Genomic DNA, 15578 nt, shown 5'->3' with positions numbered 1-15578 from the left:
CTTTGCACACTTTTACTTGTTTTATTTTTATAAGTATTGTTTGCGATTCCAATTTTTTGACTATTGGTTATCATTACATTATTTTTAATTGTTGTTTCATAAAAATAGGCACTTAGCTGTGGGCCAGATGTGCCATCATAACACTTTCTACAATTAGTTAACCTAAAATTGTACCACAGATTTTGGGAAAAAATCTGCACCTTATGCTATTTAATCTCCTTCCTTAATGCATTTGTGGGCATGTGATGTAATCAGGTCATGTTACATTAAGTTGAACTCCTTCGGACACATGATTAGGATCTGTGGAAACTCTGTCGTAATGGCGTTGCTTAGATAGGTAAACTGCCACAAACAAAGCGCATACTGCCAGACAAGACCAAAGGAAGTAAAGCAAATACATGAGCAGTTGTTGATTCCATACACCTCGACAAGGGGATGAATGATAACCACATTGTGAAATATCTGTAACAATGAGAGAGAAGATGTTGAATGTCTGCTTCTACTATTTATTAAAATAACATACATTCTGTGGGAGGTTCCTGTAAAAAGTTACTCCATATACAATCATGCCTTGCAGGATCATTCTTCTCCACACTACCACCGGTTTTAGGTTTAACAGCAGTTTGTCCAAGAGTTTTCACTCTGAGACGCATTTCTTTTAAGACATGAGCAAATTCTGGCCTAGAAGCCAAATTGTTTTGCTCGCACGGATCCAACCAGATGTTATAGAGGCATTCCTCTTTCAAAGCATCACATGGGGCACCATCTGGCCCACAACGCACTTTGGTGTTTTGTCTTAAATTGTTAATTTTCTCATTTGTTAGAATATTTTGTTCATTTTTTTGTAGAGACTTAGAGACCATAGATGTTTTAATAGCCTCCTCATATAAAGTCTCTCTAGGATCGTTGGAATGGGGATTGCGTTGGGACAACATTTTATCATATTCTCCTTGAGAAGTGGTGCCCTTGATATATTTGAAACGTCCTTTTGTATAAGAGGTTACATTCCAAATTTCATCAAACATATGAATTATTTCACGTTCTTGGTATTGTGGAATATTATTTGTGGTATAGTCCCCATTCACTAAGTCGGGCCATAAATTAAGGCCATCTAATGGTAAATTCAGTTCGATATTGGCCGCTGCTGCTAAGGTGGGAAACCAATCGGCGGCATACATAGTTTGTTGATAGATTGAGCCGCGTTTTTCTAGCAATGCGGACCAAATGGCTCCAGGCACTCGAATGCCTCCTTCCCAAGGTGAATGTTTTTGCTGAAATGTCAGGCATTATTATTATTTTTAGGCTCAAATGTGTTTTCGATGTGTCAAATGTTTAGTCACCCCTTTTAAAGGCCAATTGGAGCCAGTGTTGCTTAAAAATCCAACAGATGGAGCTCCATTATCGGAATAGAATACAATTATGGAATTATTTAACATCCGTGCTTCATCCAAGGCCTGGACAATGCGGCCCACGCTCTCATCCAATTTAGAGATCATGGCTGAAATTTCATAGAAAACATTAGGCGACTTACCACATAGTTTCGTTTTAAAAACAAATAAACGTTTTCCAATAATCCTTTAAAGGGGTGGTGACATTTTGAATTTCTCCATCCCATTCTTGGTGTTTGTACATGTACACACCCGCATATGTTCTTCTTCTTATATCCGGTATATAGGAAAATTTTTGAATATCTTCAAAGGGAGCTTGTAAAGGATCATCGTCATTTCCTGAATGTGGTGCCAAATGGGTGACCATCATAAATAGGGGTTTGGAGGATCCATTTTCCATAATAATTCGCTCAGCTTCCTTAGTAAATAAATCAGTCGCATAGTCATCCTCCGAAGTACATTCGATATCTAGATTTCTACGAAAATCATAACCCATGCTAGTTTCTGTCTGCAAGAGTGCACATTCACCATCGCATAAATAAATAACTTTCCAAACTTCTCAACCCTTCATCATATTCTTACCGGCATTTTACATGTCTTGCGATAATAATCAATATAAGCTCCCCAATAACCATAGTGATAATCGAAACCCTGATGGGTTGGTGTAAACTCCCGTCTACCCATGCCCAAATGCCATTTACCCACTAAATTTGTGGAGTAACCATGATCTTGAAAGGTCTTGGCCATATTTGTGTGATTACTCAAAATGCTCCATGGTTCCTCATTGGCCATCACATAGTGTTGTGAACCTGGAAATGTTTTTAAGTCTGAGTACACCATCTATCAGTCAACCATCATACCTGTGCGCAGCGGGTATAACCCTGTTAGTAGAGTAGCTCTTGAAGGTGTACATACGGGTGGTGTATACATGCGATTTAAAATGTGTCCATGATAGGCTAAGGCATCGATATTGGGAGTAATGAATTCGTGGCCGCCACGGAAGCTGACATCATCAAATCCCTAGAAGAGATGTGTATAAAAGATAGCAAAAGTTTGAGATGCAAATGAAATAATGTTGCCCATATCTTGATAAATAAAATCATATACACCTATGCCTGGCATACCACACTTCATGTCAATTTTTAACCGATTTCGTATACGTTTTGAACAGTGGGCTGTTAATGACTCGACATTGGTGGAAAATTCTATCCTTATTTCGAAATAGTTGTAACCAGGGCTGCGGAGTCGCAGTCGATCAATATTGCCCGGAGTAGAAGTCGAAAAAATTATCTCGACTATGACTACGGACAAAGTATTAAAAAATATAAAAAAAAAATCCAATGCTAAAAAATTTTAGAATAAACAAGCAAAAGCTTAGTTCGCCAGGTTGCCCAAAAAGTAATTGCGGATTTTTTAAAAGAAAGTAAATGCTTTTTTAATAAAACTTAGAATGAACTTTAATCATATATACTTTTTTTACACCTTTTTTCTAAAGCAAGCTAAAAGTAACAACTGATAACTGACACAAGAAAGAATGCAATTACAGAGTCACAAGCTGTGAAAAAATTTGTCAACGCCGACTATATGAAAAATCCGCAATTACTTTTTGGGCAATCCAATGTTAAAAATGTGTACAAACTAAATTTAGTTGAAGGGAATAATTTTGTTGTACATAAAGCTTCTGGGAACCGAACAAGAATGATCGAGAGATCGGTTTACATGGGAGCTATATCAGATTATGCACTGATTTGGACCGTATTTGGCACAAGTCATAACAGAATACTGTATGCAACATTTTAGCTAAATCGGACAAAAATTGTGGCTTCCAGGGGCTCAAGAAGTCAAATCGGGAGCTCGGTTTATATGGGAGCTATATCAGGTTATAGACCGACTTGGTCCGTACTTGCACAGTTGTAGGAAGTCAAGAGAACATCATTTGCAAAATTTAAGCCAGATCAGAAAAAATTGAGGTTTGAAGGACTCAAAAAGTCATATCGGAATATCGGCTTATATGGGAGCTATATAACGTTATACACCGATTTGGACAGTACTTAGCATAGTTGTTGGAAATTACAAAATAATACAACATGCACAATTTCAGCTGAATCGGACAAAAACTAAGGCTTGTAAGGGTTCAAGAAATCAAATCAGGAGATCGGTTTATATGGGAGCTATATCAGGTTATAGACCAATTCTAACCGTACTTAGCACACTTGTTGGAAGTCAAAACGGAACACTAAATGCAAATTTTCAGCCATATACGACAAAAATTGCGGCACGCAAGGGCTCAAGAAGTCAAATCGGGGAGATCTGTTTATATCAGAGCTATTGGGTTGCCAAAAAAGTAATTGCGGATTTTTTACAAGAAAGTAAATGCGTTTTTAATAAAACTTAGAATGAACTATAATCAAATATATAATTGCCATTTTGTTCGATAACCTTTTGCCATCTTCCTGGCAAATTTAGTATTCCACGCTCATAGAACTTCTGGCCTTTATCTGCAAAAAACTGAACCAAGTGCGATTTTATAGCCTCATCATAGCCGAAAGTTTTACCATTTAAGGAGTTCAGCAAAGATCGAAATAAATGGTAGTCTGATGGTGCACGGTCAGGGCTATATGGTGGATGCATCAAAAGTTCCCAGCCAAGCTCAATTAGTTTTTGGAGAGTGACCAAAGATGTGTGCGGTCTAGCGTTGTCCTGGTGGAATATGACACCTTTTGCGATTGACCAATTCTGGTCGCTTCTCCTTGATGGCTGTATTCAATTTGTCCAATTGTTGACAGTAAACATCCGAATTAATCGTTTGGTTCCTTGGAAGCAGCTCAAAATATACCAAACCCTTCCAATCCCACCAAACAGACAGCATAACCTTCTTTTGGTGGATATAAGCCTTTGAAGTGGTTTGAGCTGGTTCACCATGTATGGACCATGATCGTTTTCGACTAACGTTATTGTAAACAATCCATTTTTCATCTGCAGTTATGATTCGTTTTAAAAACGGATCGAATTCATTGCGTTTAAGGTGCATAAGGTGCACAAGCGTTGATTCGGTTTGTTAAATGAATTTCTTTCAATACATGTGGTACCCAAATATCAATCCCCATTGCCCTACATCCATAATAAGTATCTGCGCAAAATTTCAAGCGTCTAGCTTTTCGCGTTCAACCGCTATCGTGATTTTGACAGAATGTCGACTCAGAATCAACTTAGAATGTCGAGACAATCAACACTGATTTTGGTAATAAAATTCAATGATTTGCAAGCGTTGCTCGTTAGTAAGTCTATTCATGATGAAATGTCAAAGCATACTGAGCATCTTTCTCTTTGACACCATGTCTGAAATCCCACGTGATCTGTCAAATACTAATGCATGAAAATCCTAACCTCAAAAAAATCACCCTTTATATACATTTTTAGTAGAATCCATGGTGGTGGGTTCCCAAGATTCGGCCGGGCCCAACTTAGAACACTTTTACTTGTTTTGTCTATAGGAGGGTTAAGTTCGAGGGTGGGTTATATCTTACTTTATCTTGATATAGCCCTCATATAGACCGATCTTTCGATTTAAGTTTAAGGCCCATTAAAGCCAAATTTCCTATCCGATTTCGCTGAAATTTGGCCGAATGTTTAGCGATAGGCTCCTCGGCATACGTACTGTAGCTGCTATATACACCGATCTTTCGATTTAGGGTCTTGGGTCCATAAAAGGCGCATTTATTAACATATTTCACTGAAATTTAGCACAAGGATCCATGTTCTGCTTTCCGACATCATTTTCATGTATGGTTCAGATCGGTCTACATTTGGATATAGCTGCCATATATACCGATCTACCGATTTAAGGTCTTCTGCTCATCAACGGAGCATTTTGCTGAAATTTAACATAGTGACCTATTTTATACTTTTCGACATCCGTGCCTTATATGATTCAGATCGATGTATATTTGGATATACTGATCTCCCGATTAGGATCTTTGGCCCATAAAATGCGCATTTATTACCTGATTATTTGGATATAGCTGCCATATATACCGATCTCTCGATTTTAATCCATGGACCCATTAAAGCAGCGTTTACTACCCAATTTCGCTGGCATAGCGTGCTGTGTTAGGCCCTAAGACATTCGCGTTCAATATAGCCCCCATCGGTCTACATTTGGATATAGCTATCATGTAGAGCGACCCATTCCATACCGACTTCGTTTTTATAATCACCACCGTTGGATGGGGGTATACTGATCTTGTCGTACTGTTTTTAACGCCTCTAAATATTGATCTGAGACCCTAAAAAGTATATATATATATATTCTTGATAGTCTTGGCATTCCGAGTTGATCTAGCCCTGTCCGTACGTCCATCCGTGTATAATGAAGATCTATGCATCCCAAAGAACAGGTAGCAAACGATGAGACCATCACCCACTTGCAAGAAGCCCATGTACTGGAGGACCCATGATTGAGGCCATTTAGATACATCTCCCAGGCACAATTCCTGATTACTAAAGACCTAATAACACTTAATATTGGTAACAACGCTACCTTTGTTAATAAGATTAGGGAGGGTGTGATTTCAGATGTGACAATATGTTTGGAAAATCTATTCGTTGAGATTCAGGATAGGGGGTCTCAATGGAGCACTCCTTCTCTGCACTTAACTTTGCTTGTGCCTCTCCTACTTAAGAGAATGGGTGAATATTTGAGCGTATAGAGCAGTGATGGGCACAAATACTCACGCTATTGCACATTAGTGTGTACGCGCACAAGAAGAAGAAAATAATCCCAAGCAACCCCATGGGCTTACACATTATTACAATTAGATGTTCGTCACTTGCATAGACATACACTCACACACAACACTTTTCCCACTCTGATACAGGGTATTATAAGTGAGTTGATTTTTTGTAACACCAAGAAGGAAAAGAAATATCTCAGAATCCCTTTCTGAATTAGTTGAGCTATGTCCGTCTGTCGATTCTATCGAAATTTGGCAGAAAGGATTTTGTCTCGACTCTCAACATTGCTGGTGAATTTCATATAAATCGGTTCATATTCAGATATAGCTCTCAATTATATAACTTTTTTATATATAAAAATCAATTTCTGTTTGCTTGTAGGTTTGTTTGTGTGTTCCTTATAGACTCAGAAACGGCTAACCCGATTTTCTTGAAATTTTCACTGATGGTGCATAATGATCCCGTGGTGAAAATAGGGTACTACAGGGGGAGCCCCCTTCAGACAAAACCTACCCAATATATATGTATATACCAATCACAACAATAAGGGACTCAAATGAATGATATTTAAGATTAGAAAACGTATCTGATATCGAATTGTCGGACCAATTGTTTGGGGGATCACCCCAACCCCCAAAACACCCCTAAATCGGACATATTTACCGACCATGGCAATATGGGACTCAAGTGAAAGGCACTTGCAAGTAAAATACGAATCTGATATCCAAATTTGGGACAACGTTTCTGGGGGTCCACTCCTTTCCCAAACAGGACTTATTTACTGACCATGGCAATATGGGGCTTAAATTAAAGGTATTTGAGTGTAGAATACGAATCTGATATCCAAATGTGGGGCCAAGTGTTTGAGGGGCCGCCTCGAGAACATCCCCCAAAGAAGACAAATTTACAACCATAGCAATATGGGGCTCAAACGAAAGGTCTTTGGAAGTAAAGCACGAATCAGATATCAATGTCAGGGGTGATATCAGATATCACCCCCATAACACCATCCAAATAGGAAGTATTTGCTGACCATTGCAATATGAAGCTCAAATAAGAGGTATTTTAGAGTAGAACAAGAATCTGATATATATTTTCAAATCCAAATCACTGAGTGGCTGCCCCATCCCCCAATACACCCCCAAACCGGTCATGTTGGCCGACTATGCAAAAATGGAGCTCAAATGAAAGGTATTTAGGAGTAGATTACAAATCTGGCACACAAAATCAGATCGAGGTATAGGAGGTCACCCTATCCTCCAACAACGTCCCAAATGGGCATATGACCCATCATGATTAGAGGGGACTCGGTTTTTTTTATTTGTTCCGTAGAATCAAAAACGGCTGAACCGATTTTCTTTGTTTGTCTGGAAGGAAACATAGGCTTTATAATATTTAGATATCGGATGGGGCCTGCCATCGCCATCCAAAACCAAAAGTGGACCAATAGGCACAACATGGTTATCAAATGAAAGGTAATTGAGACAGGAAAACGAGTATCGTATTAAAATTTGGTTCCAAGTACTCAGCGGGCCTCCCCAACCCAAAAACTCCTCTAAACAGATATATTCGACTATCATGTCAATTGGGTCTCAAATGAAAAGTATTCGACAGTGGATTGCAAATATTGCATAAAAAATTTGGTCCACGTAATGGGGGTCCACCCCCAAGTACCCCCAAATGGGCATATTAGCCTACCATGTCTATATAGGACTAAAAAGAAAGGTATTTGGGAGTAGATTACGAATATGACATTAAAATTTGTGTTCAAGTCTAGTTGGCGCTTTTCTTTCCAAAAATATGGGACTTAAATGAAAGGTATTGGAGAGTAGAAAGCGAATTTGATATCCAATTTTGGAGTCAAGTGTTAGGTCGCCCAAAGCGCCCCCTAAACCGAACTTCATTTCCGATTATGGCAATATGGAGCTCAAATCAACGGTATTTGGGAGTAAAGAACGAATTTGATATCTATTTTCAGGGCAAAGTGCCGGTGGTCGCCCCAGCCCCAAAACACCCTTCAAACATTTCATATTTACTGACCATGGCAATATGGGGCTCACATTAAATGGATTTGGAAGTGCAGCACGAATTTGACATCCATATTTGAGTCGAAATGTCTGAGTGCCATCCCTCCACTAAAAGCACTTCTCATAACACTACATTTTTAAAACCACCAGATCTCGGAGATTGGTAATGCGATTCGTTCGAAATTTTTTTGCACTCTCACAGTCAAAACTGTGAGAGGGTCGGGTGCTTCGGGGGCCGTCCAAAACCCCCCAAATGTGAATATAGACCGATCACGACAATATTGAGCTTAAACGAAAGGTGCTTGAGGGGGAAAAAACGTATTTGATATCCAATTGAAGAACCAGCGGGGCGGGCCCGGTTCAGCTAGTAGCTCCTGATTTGACTTCTTGAGCCCCTGGAAGCCGCAATTTTTATCCGATTTGGCTGAAATTTTGCATGCGGTGTTCTGTTACAAATTCCAACAGTATAAATCGGTCTATAGCCTTATAAAGCTCCCATATAAACCGATCTCTCGACTATTTTTGTTCGGTTTCTAGAAGCTTTGCTGGTTTGACAGATACTTGGTATGTAGAATAGATACATGCCCTTCAACTAAATTTATTTTGCATAAGTTCTTTTACTTGTTAGCCCTCTGAAAGATTCTGCTAAATTTGTTCAAAAGTGATAAAGATTTAAATATCAAACGAATTGATTTCTTGAGCAGCTTAACGACTCAATTTTCAACCGTTTTTGCTGATATTCTGCACGTGGTGTTTTGCCATTACTCCAGTCCTTATAGGCCTATAACTCAATACATAAAATTCCAAAATTTGTGACAAAACTGTCCCATATTGCATGTGGTTTTAACACACACAATCTATTTTAGCGACATTATGCCCCTTTGTTATGGGATAAGTTTCGGAGCCTTGTATGTCACGTCTTCTAGTTGATTTTGTAGATCACATGCGAAGGCACTAGTTTTCTTTCGATTCCTGGAGATAGGTGACTTGGATAACAACAAGGTTATCGAAGTCACCTATCTCGCGAATAACAGAAACACTACACTTGAAATTATGATGCTGGGCCTCGATTATTCTGATTGATTACTAAGCAATACCGGCACCACAAGGTATATTTATGTATAAATATCCATAATTGATCACTTATCCATAATTATATTTCTCTTGTACCGAATTGTACACATTCCAATTGCTATTAACTATTAACACCAACCATATCATCGGCCACGATTATTACGATATTCGGCGGAACAAAGTCCTTTGCCCAAATCTGCAGCCATAAGCTCGAGAAATAGAACAATTTTATGTTTAAGGCAATTATGCGCATAACTAACACTCTATACAACCACTTGAACGATCGCGAACGAATGAATATGTTAAGTGAACTGAAAATTGGCCAAACTTTATTGACAACCTTTATCCAGTCGAAATGCTATGATTAAAAAAAAAAACAAGTAAAAGCGTGCTAAGTTCGGCCGGGCCGAATCTTATATACCCTCCACCATGGATCGCATTTGTCGAGTTCTTTTCCCGGCATCTCTTCTTAGGCAAAATAGGATATAAGAAAAGAGTTGCTCTGCTATTAAAACGATATCAAGATATGGTCCGGTTCGGACCACAATTAAATTATATGTTGGAGACCTGTTTAAAATTTCAGCCAATTCGTATAAGAATTGCGCCCATTGGGGCTCACGAAGTAAAATAGAGAGAACGATTCATATGGGATCTGTATCGGGCTATAGACCGATTCAGACCATAATAAACACGTTTGTTGATGGTCATGAGAGGATCCGTCGTACAAAATTTCAGGCATATCGGATAATAATTGCGACCTCTAGGGGTCAAGAAGTCCAGATCCCAGATCGGTTTATATGGCAGCTATATCAGGTTATGAACCGATTTGAACCATATTTGACACAGTTGTTGGATATCATAACGAAATACTTCGTGCAAAAGTTCATTCAAATCGGATAAGAATTGCGCCCTCTAGAGGCTCAAGAAGTCAAGACCCAAGATCGGTTTATATGGCAGCTATATCAGGTTATGAACCGATTTGAACCATATTTGGCAAAGTTGTTGGATATCATAACAAAACACGTCGTACCAAAATTTCATTCCAATCGGATAAGAATTGCGCACTCTAGAGGCTCAAGAAGTCAAGACCCAAGATCGGTTTATATGGCAGCTATATAAAAACATGGACCGATATGGCCCATTTACAATACCAACCGAGCTACACTAATAAGAAGTATTTGTGCAAAATTTCAAGCGGCTAGTTTTACTCCTTCGGAAGTTAGCGTGCTTTCGACAGACAGACGGACGGACGGACGGACGGACAGACGGACGGACAGACGGACGGACAGACGGACGGACGGACAGACGGACGGACATGGCTAAATCGACATAGAATGTAGCGACGATCAAGAATATATATACTTTATGGGGTCTCAGACGAATATTTCGAGTAGTTACAAACAGAATGACGAAATTAGTATACCCCCCATCTTATGGTGGAGGGTATAAAAATTGCTCCCCTTAGGGGCTCAAGAAGTATTTTACTTCTCGGTTTATAGGGGAGCTGTATCAGGCTATAGACCGATTCAGATCATATTTGAAAAGCATGTTGAAGGTCATGAGGGAAGTTGTTGTACGAAATTTCAGCCAAATCGGATAAGAATTGCGCTCTATTTTGGCTCAAGAAGTCAAAATTCAAGATCGGTTTATATTGCAGCTATATCAGGTTATGAACCGATTTGAACCTTATTTAACACAGTTGTTGAAAGTAAGAATAAAATACGTCATACAAAATTTCAGCTAAATTGGATAAAAATTGCGCCCTCTAGAGGCTGAAGAAGTCAAGACCCCAGATCGGTTTCTATAACAGCTATATTAGGTTATGGACCGATTTAAACCACACTTAACGCAGTTGTTAGAAATTATTACAAAACACTTCTTGCAAAATTACATCCAAATCTGATAAGAATTGCGTCCTCTAGTGACTCAAAATGTCAAAATCCAAGATCGGCAGCTATATCAAAACATGGACCGATATTGCCTTTTTACAATTACAACCGACCTACACTAATAAGAGGTATTCTTGCAAAATTTCAAGCGGCTAGCTTTACTCCTTCGATAGTTAGCGTGCTTTCGACAGACAGACGGACGGGCGGAAAATTTCAGCTAAATCGGATGGCTTAAGAAGTCAAAATCCATGATCGATTTATATGGCAGCTATATCAAAACATGGACCGATATGGCCCATTTACAAAGAGGTATTCTTGCAAAATTTCAAGCGGCTAGCTTTACTCCTTCGAAAGTTAGCGTACTTTCGACAGACAGACGGACGGACATGACTTGATCGACTTAAAATGACATGACGATCAAGAATATATATACTTTATGGGGTCTCAGAGGAATATTTCGAGGAGTTACAAACAGAATGACGAAATTATTATACCCCCATCCTATGGTGGAGGGTATAAATAAAAAAAAAAACTATAACGCAGCACAGAGTTCTCGCAGTCGCCGTTGATTTTGTCTGGCAAATTATTTCCTGTTAAATGCTAAAATTAATTCAAATATTATATGTACATTTAATGGTATTGGTATTATTTAAAATCCAATAAGGTCATAACTGAAATGAGGAAAATGTGAGATGACGATAAATCCCAGTACACTTTCTAGAGTCCGATGAGGGTTGGTAATATGGGGGATATTTATAGGGTAATGCTGCAATAAAAATAAACATATCTTATATATAAAAATCAATTTGTTTGTTTGTTTGTATGTTTGTGTGTTCCTTATAGACTCAGACACGGCATAACTGATTATCTTGAAATTTTCACAGATGACCCCGTGGTGAAAATAGGGCACTACATTTTTTGATATCTGAAGGGGAGCGGACCCTCCCCCTTAGCCTAATTTTCAGAAACGCCAGATATCGGAGATGGGTGGTGCGATTTAAGCGAAACTTTGTGTGCTCTCATATGGTATCCCAAAAATAAAAATTTGGTATCCAAATTTCGGATGGGGTACCTAGGGGGGCTGCCCCACCCTAAAATCTACTAAAAATATATTTAGACCTATCACGACAATATGGGACTCAAATTAAAGGTATTTAGGATAAGAAAACGTATCTGATATCCAGTTGTCGGACCAAGTGCTAGGGGGACCACCCCAAGCCCAAAAACACCCCTAAATCGGACATATTTACCGACCATGGCAATATGGGACTCAAATGAAAGGTATTTGCGAGTAGAATACGAATCTGATATCCAAATGTGGGACCACGTTTCTGGGGGTCCATCGCTTCCCCAAAACACGCTCCAAACTGGACTTATTTACTGACCATGGTAATATGGGGCTTAAATAAAAGGTATTTGAATGTAGAATACGAATCTGATATCCAAATATGGGACGAAGTGTTTGGGGGGCCGCCTCTCACCAAAAACATCCCCCAAAGGGGACAAATTTACGACCATGGCTATATGGGGCTCAAATGAAAGGTCTTCGGGAGTAAAGCACGAATTTGATGTCAATATTCGGGAAAAGAGTCTATGGGAAAATTTCAAGCGGCTAGTTTTATGCGTTCGACCTCTATCGTGAATGTAAATACTTTATGGGGTCTCAGATCAATATTTCGAGGTGTTACAAACAGAATGATTAGATTCGTATACCGCCATCCTATGGTTGTGGGTATATAAATACATTGTGGTTAAGGTGAAAAATTGACTTGTTTTGCTCTTGGGCGATTAGTGGTTTATATTATTTAATTTACACCTTATGAACTTTACAGTTCGTTTGAATTGAGTAAATACTAAATACCCTACATCACCACTTAGGTATAGGGTATTATAACTTTGTGCATTTGTTTGCAACGCTAAAAAGGAGAAGAGCTACACCCATTATTAAGTGTACCGATCGGCTTAGAATCACTTTCTGATTCGATTATGCTATGTTCGTCTGCATGTTAGCCCATATATCCTTGTTATCATGCTACAGGTCGCATTTGTTGTACGATTTTCGTTAAATTTTGCACAATTCTCTTTTTTGGTTAAAAGGACGAACGCTATTCATTAAAACAAAATCGATTCGGATTTAGAAATAGCTCCTGTCAGGAACGTAACCAGGATTTTATTTTTGGTCTTTTAAATTGTTTATATCTACCACCATAGGATGGGGGTATACTAATCTACTCATTCCGTTTGTAACACCTCGAAATATTGATCTAGGACCCCATAAAGTACATATGTTCTTGATTGTCTCGACATTCTGAGGTGAACTAGCCATGTCCGTCCGTCCTTCCATCCGTCCGTCTGTCGAAATCACGGTAGCGGTCGATTGCGTGAAGCTAGCCACTTGAAATTTTGCACAGACACTAAATATTGTTGTAGGTCATTGGGGATTGCAAATGGGCCATATCGGTTTCGATTTGGATACTGCCATATACATATATCCCAACATTTTATACTTGTGGAAAGAAAACTGAAGAAGACAGAAAAATACAACGCGAAGTATTGGTGTTTGAAAATCGAAGATTACACTCGGGTGGGTTTTGTTTGGGCTTGCGATTGTAAAAAAAGTTTTGGCATGTAGAGTCGCAAAATGCATTGAACAGATAAAAAAATTTTTATAGAAATTTTTACTTAAAAAAAATAATTTTGTGGTAGTCCAAAAATTGGGCAAAAGGTAGTCTTTAGAAAATTTTCTCACTAAAATTGTTTCACTAATATTTAGAATTAATTTAAATAAGATTTTGTCTTTCTGAAAAAAATTTTAACGAAATATTGTACGTAAGAGAATGTTGTTCTGAAATTTGGTCTTTACAAAAAATTTTATTAAAATTCGTAACTGAACGTATCTAAGAATAAAATTGCAATTTAGTCCTTAGGAACAAATAAATTTGAGGCTGCCCGAACTGTGATAAAGTTTTTCTTTAAAAACTACTAGCTGACCGAGGCCCGCTCCGCTGCGCCTTCTTTTACTTTATATGGAACAAAAGTTTCCTTGGAAAATTTATTTTCAACAATTAAAGATCTTTTAGTGAAATACCATGCTAACTTGACTAACAGTTTAACAATATAAGTGCCTTTATCTGAATCCCATATGATCTTTATTGGTCTACGAATTTAAGTTTGGATGTAAGGTGTACTCATTTCAGCCCGATATTCTCATGATATCTGATTTAGTGGTGTTTTCGGGGGAGGGGTGGTCCCCCAGATACTTGGCACTGAAAAAATACCAGCATCGTGCTCTTCTCTCAAATATCATTTATTTAAATCCCATATTGCCATTGGCTTAAGAGGAGTTTACAGAATGCGGCGTCCGTTTTCCAACTTCAAATACCTTTCATTTGAGCCACATATTGGCATGGTCGAAAATTTTTTTTCCTTTGGGGGTGTTTTGGAAAAGGGGTGATGACCTAAGTACATGGTTCTACATTTGGATATCAAATTTGTATTCTACTCCCAAATATTACGATGGTCACTAAAAAATTGCTGTAAGTGGGGTATTTTGGGAAAGGAGTAGACCCACAGAAAATTGGTCCCGAAAATGGGTATCAGTTCTTGCTCTACGCCCCAATACCTTTTATTTAAGCCCCACATTGACATGGTCGGTAAATATGCCCGATTTAGGGGTGTTTTGGGGACTGTAGTGGTCTCCCCAAACACTAAGCCCTGAAAATATATCAGCAACCTGCTCTATTCTCATATATCATTTATTTGAACCCCATTGCCCTCAAAATTGGACATCAAATTCGTTTTCTAATCTCATTTAAACTCTTTATTGCAAAAGTCAGCAAATATGTCCGGTTTGGGGTATTAGCCACAAAAATTATGAATATTTAGTTCCACTCTCTTTAAGACCCAAATTGTCTTGGTGAGCAAATACTTCTTATTTGGCGGTTGTTATGGTGGTGGGACGTCCGCTAGACAGTTGGCCCCTAATGTTGATATCAGATACATGGTCTACTCCCACATATCTTTAATTTGAGCCCCATATTTCCATAGTCGGCAAACATGACCGGCTTGGGGGGTGGTTTGGGGAATGGGCGGCCACTCAGTGAGTTGGCCTTGAAGGGGTGGTGTGACCCCATAGACACTTTTCCTGTATATTGATATCAAATTCATGCTTTACTCCCAAATACCCCCCTTTGGTGGGTGTTTTTGGTGAGAGGCGGGCCCCCAAACACTTGATCCCATATTTGGATATCAGTTTCGTATTCAACATTCAAATACCTTTTATTTAAGCCCCATATTCCCATGGTCAGTAAATAAGTCCAGTTTGGGTTGTGTTTTGGGAATGGGATGGAACCTCAGAAACGTCGTCCCACATTTGGATATCAGATTCGTATTCTGCTCGCAAATACCTTTCATTTGAGTCCCATAATGCCATGGTCGGTAAATATGTCCGATTTAGGGGTGTTTTG

General features: G+C 38.8%; 1 protein-coding gene across 1 annotated transcript; it reads right to left on the bottom strand.

Moving 5' to 3' along the window:
• Positions 1-256: 256 nt before the first annotated feature.
• Positions 257-9476, bottom strand: LOC106094320 (arylsulfatase B). Its single transcript, XM_059364610.1, has 7 exons — positions 9363-9476; positions 2249-2408; positions 1960-2197; positions 1641-1888; positions 1341-1498; positions 524-1271; positions 257-462 (listed from the first exon to the last, which is right to left on the bottom strand). Exons 1-7 carry the CDS (start codon positions 9474-9476, stop codon positions 257-259), a joined length of 1872 nt encoding a protein of 623 aa, XP_059220593.1.
• Positions 9477-15578: the final 6102 nt, after the last annotated feature.

Source organism: Stomoxys calcitrans, chromosome 1 (assembly GCF_963082655.1).
Source record: "Stomoxys calcitrans chromosome 1, idStoCalc2.1, whole genome shotgun sequence".
Classification (NCBI taxonomy): domain Eukaryota; kingdom Metazoa; phylum Arthropoda; class Insecta; order Diptera; family Muscidae; genus Stomoxys; species Stomoxys calcitrans.
Note: the sequence above shows the minus strand (reverse complement) of the source record. Positions and strands in the feature narration are given on the sequence as shown.

Bases quoted from the DNA above. Each gene is read 5' to 3' on its own strand.
- LOC106094320 (XM_059364610.1), bottom strand. From the start codon at position 9,476: ATGCGCATAATTGCCTTAAACATAAAATTGTTCTATTTCTCGAGCTTA. The intron at 2,198-2,248 runs GTATGATGGTTG...AAACATTTCCAG, and splicing joins GTTATACCCGCTGCGCACAG to GTTCACAACACTATGTGATG. The intron at 1,889-1,959 runs ATGAAGGGTTGA...GCAGACAGAAAC, and splicing joins AAAATGCCGGTAAGAATATG to TAGCATGGGTTATGATTTTC.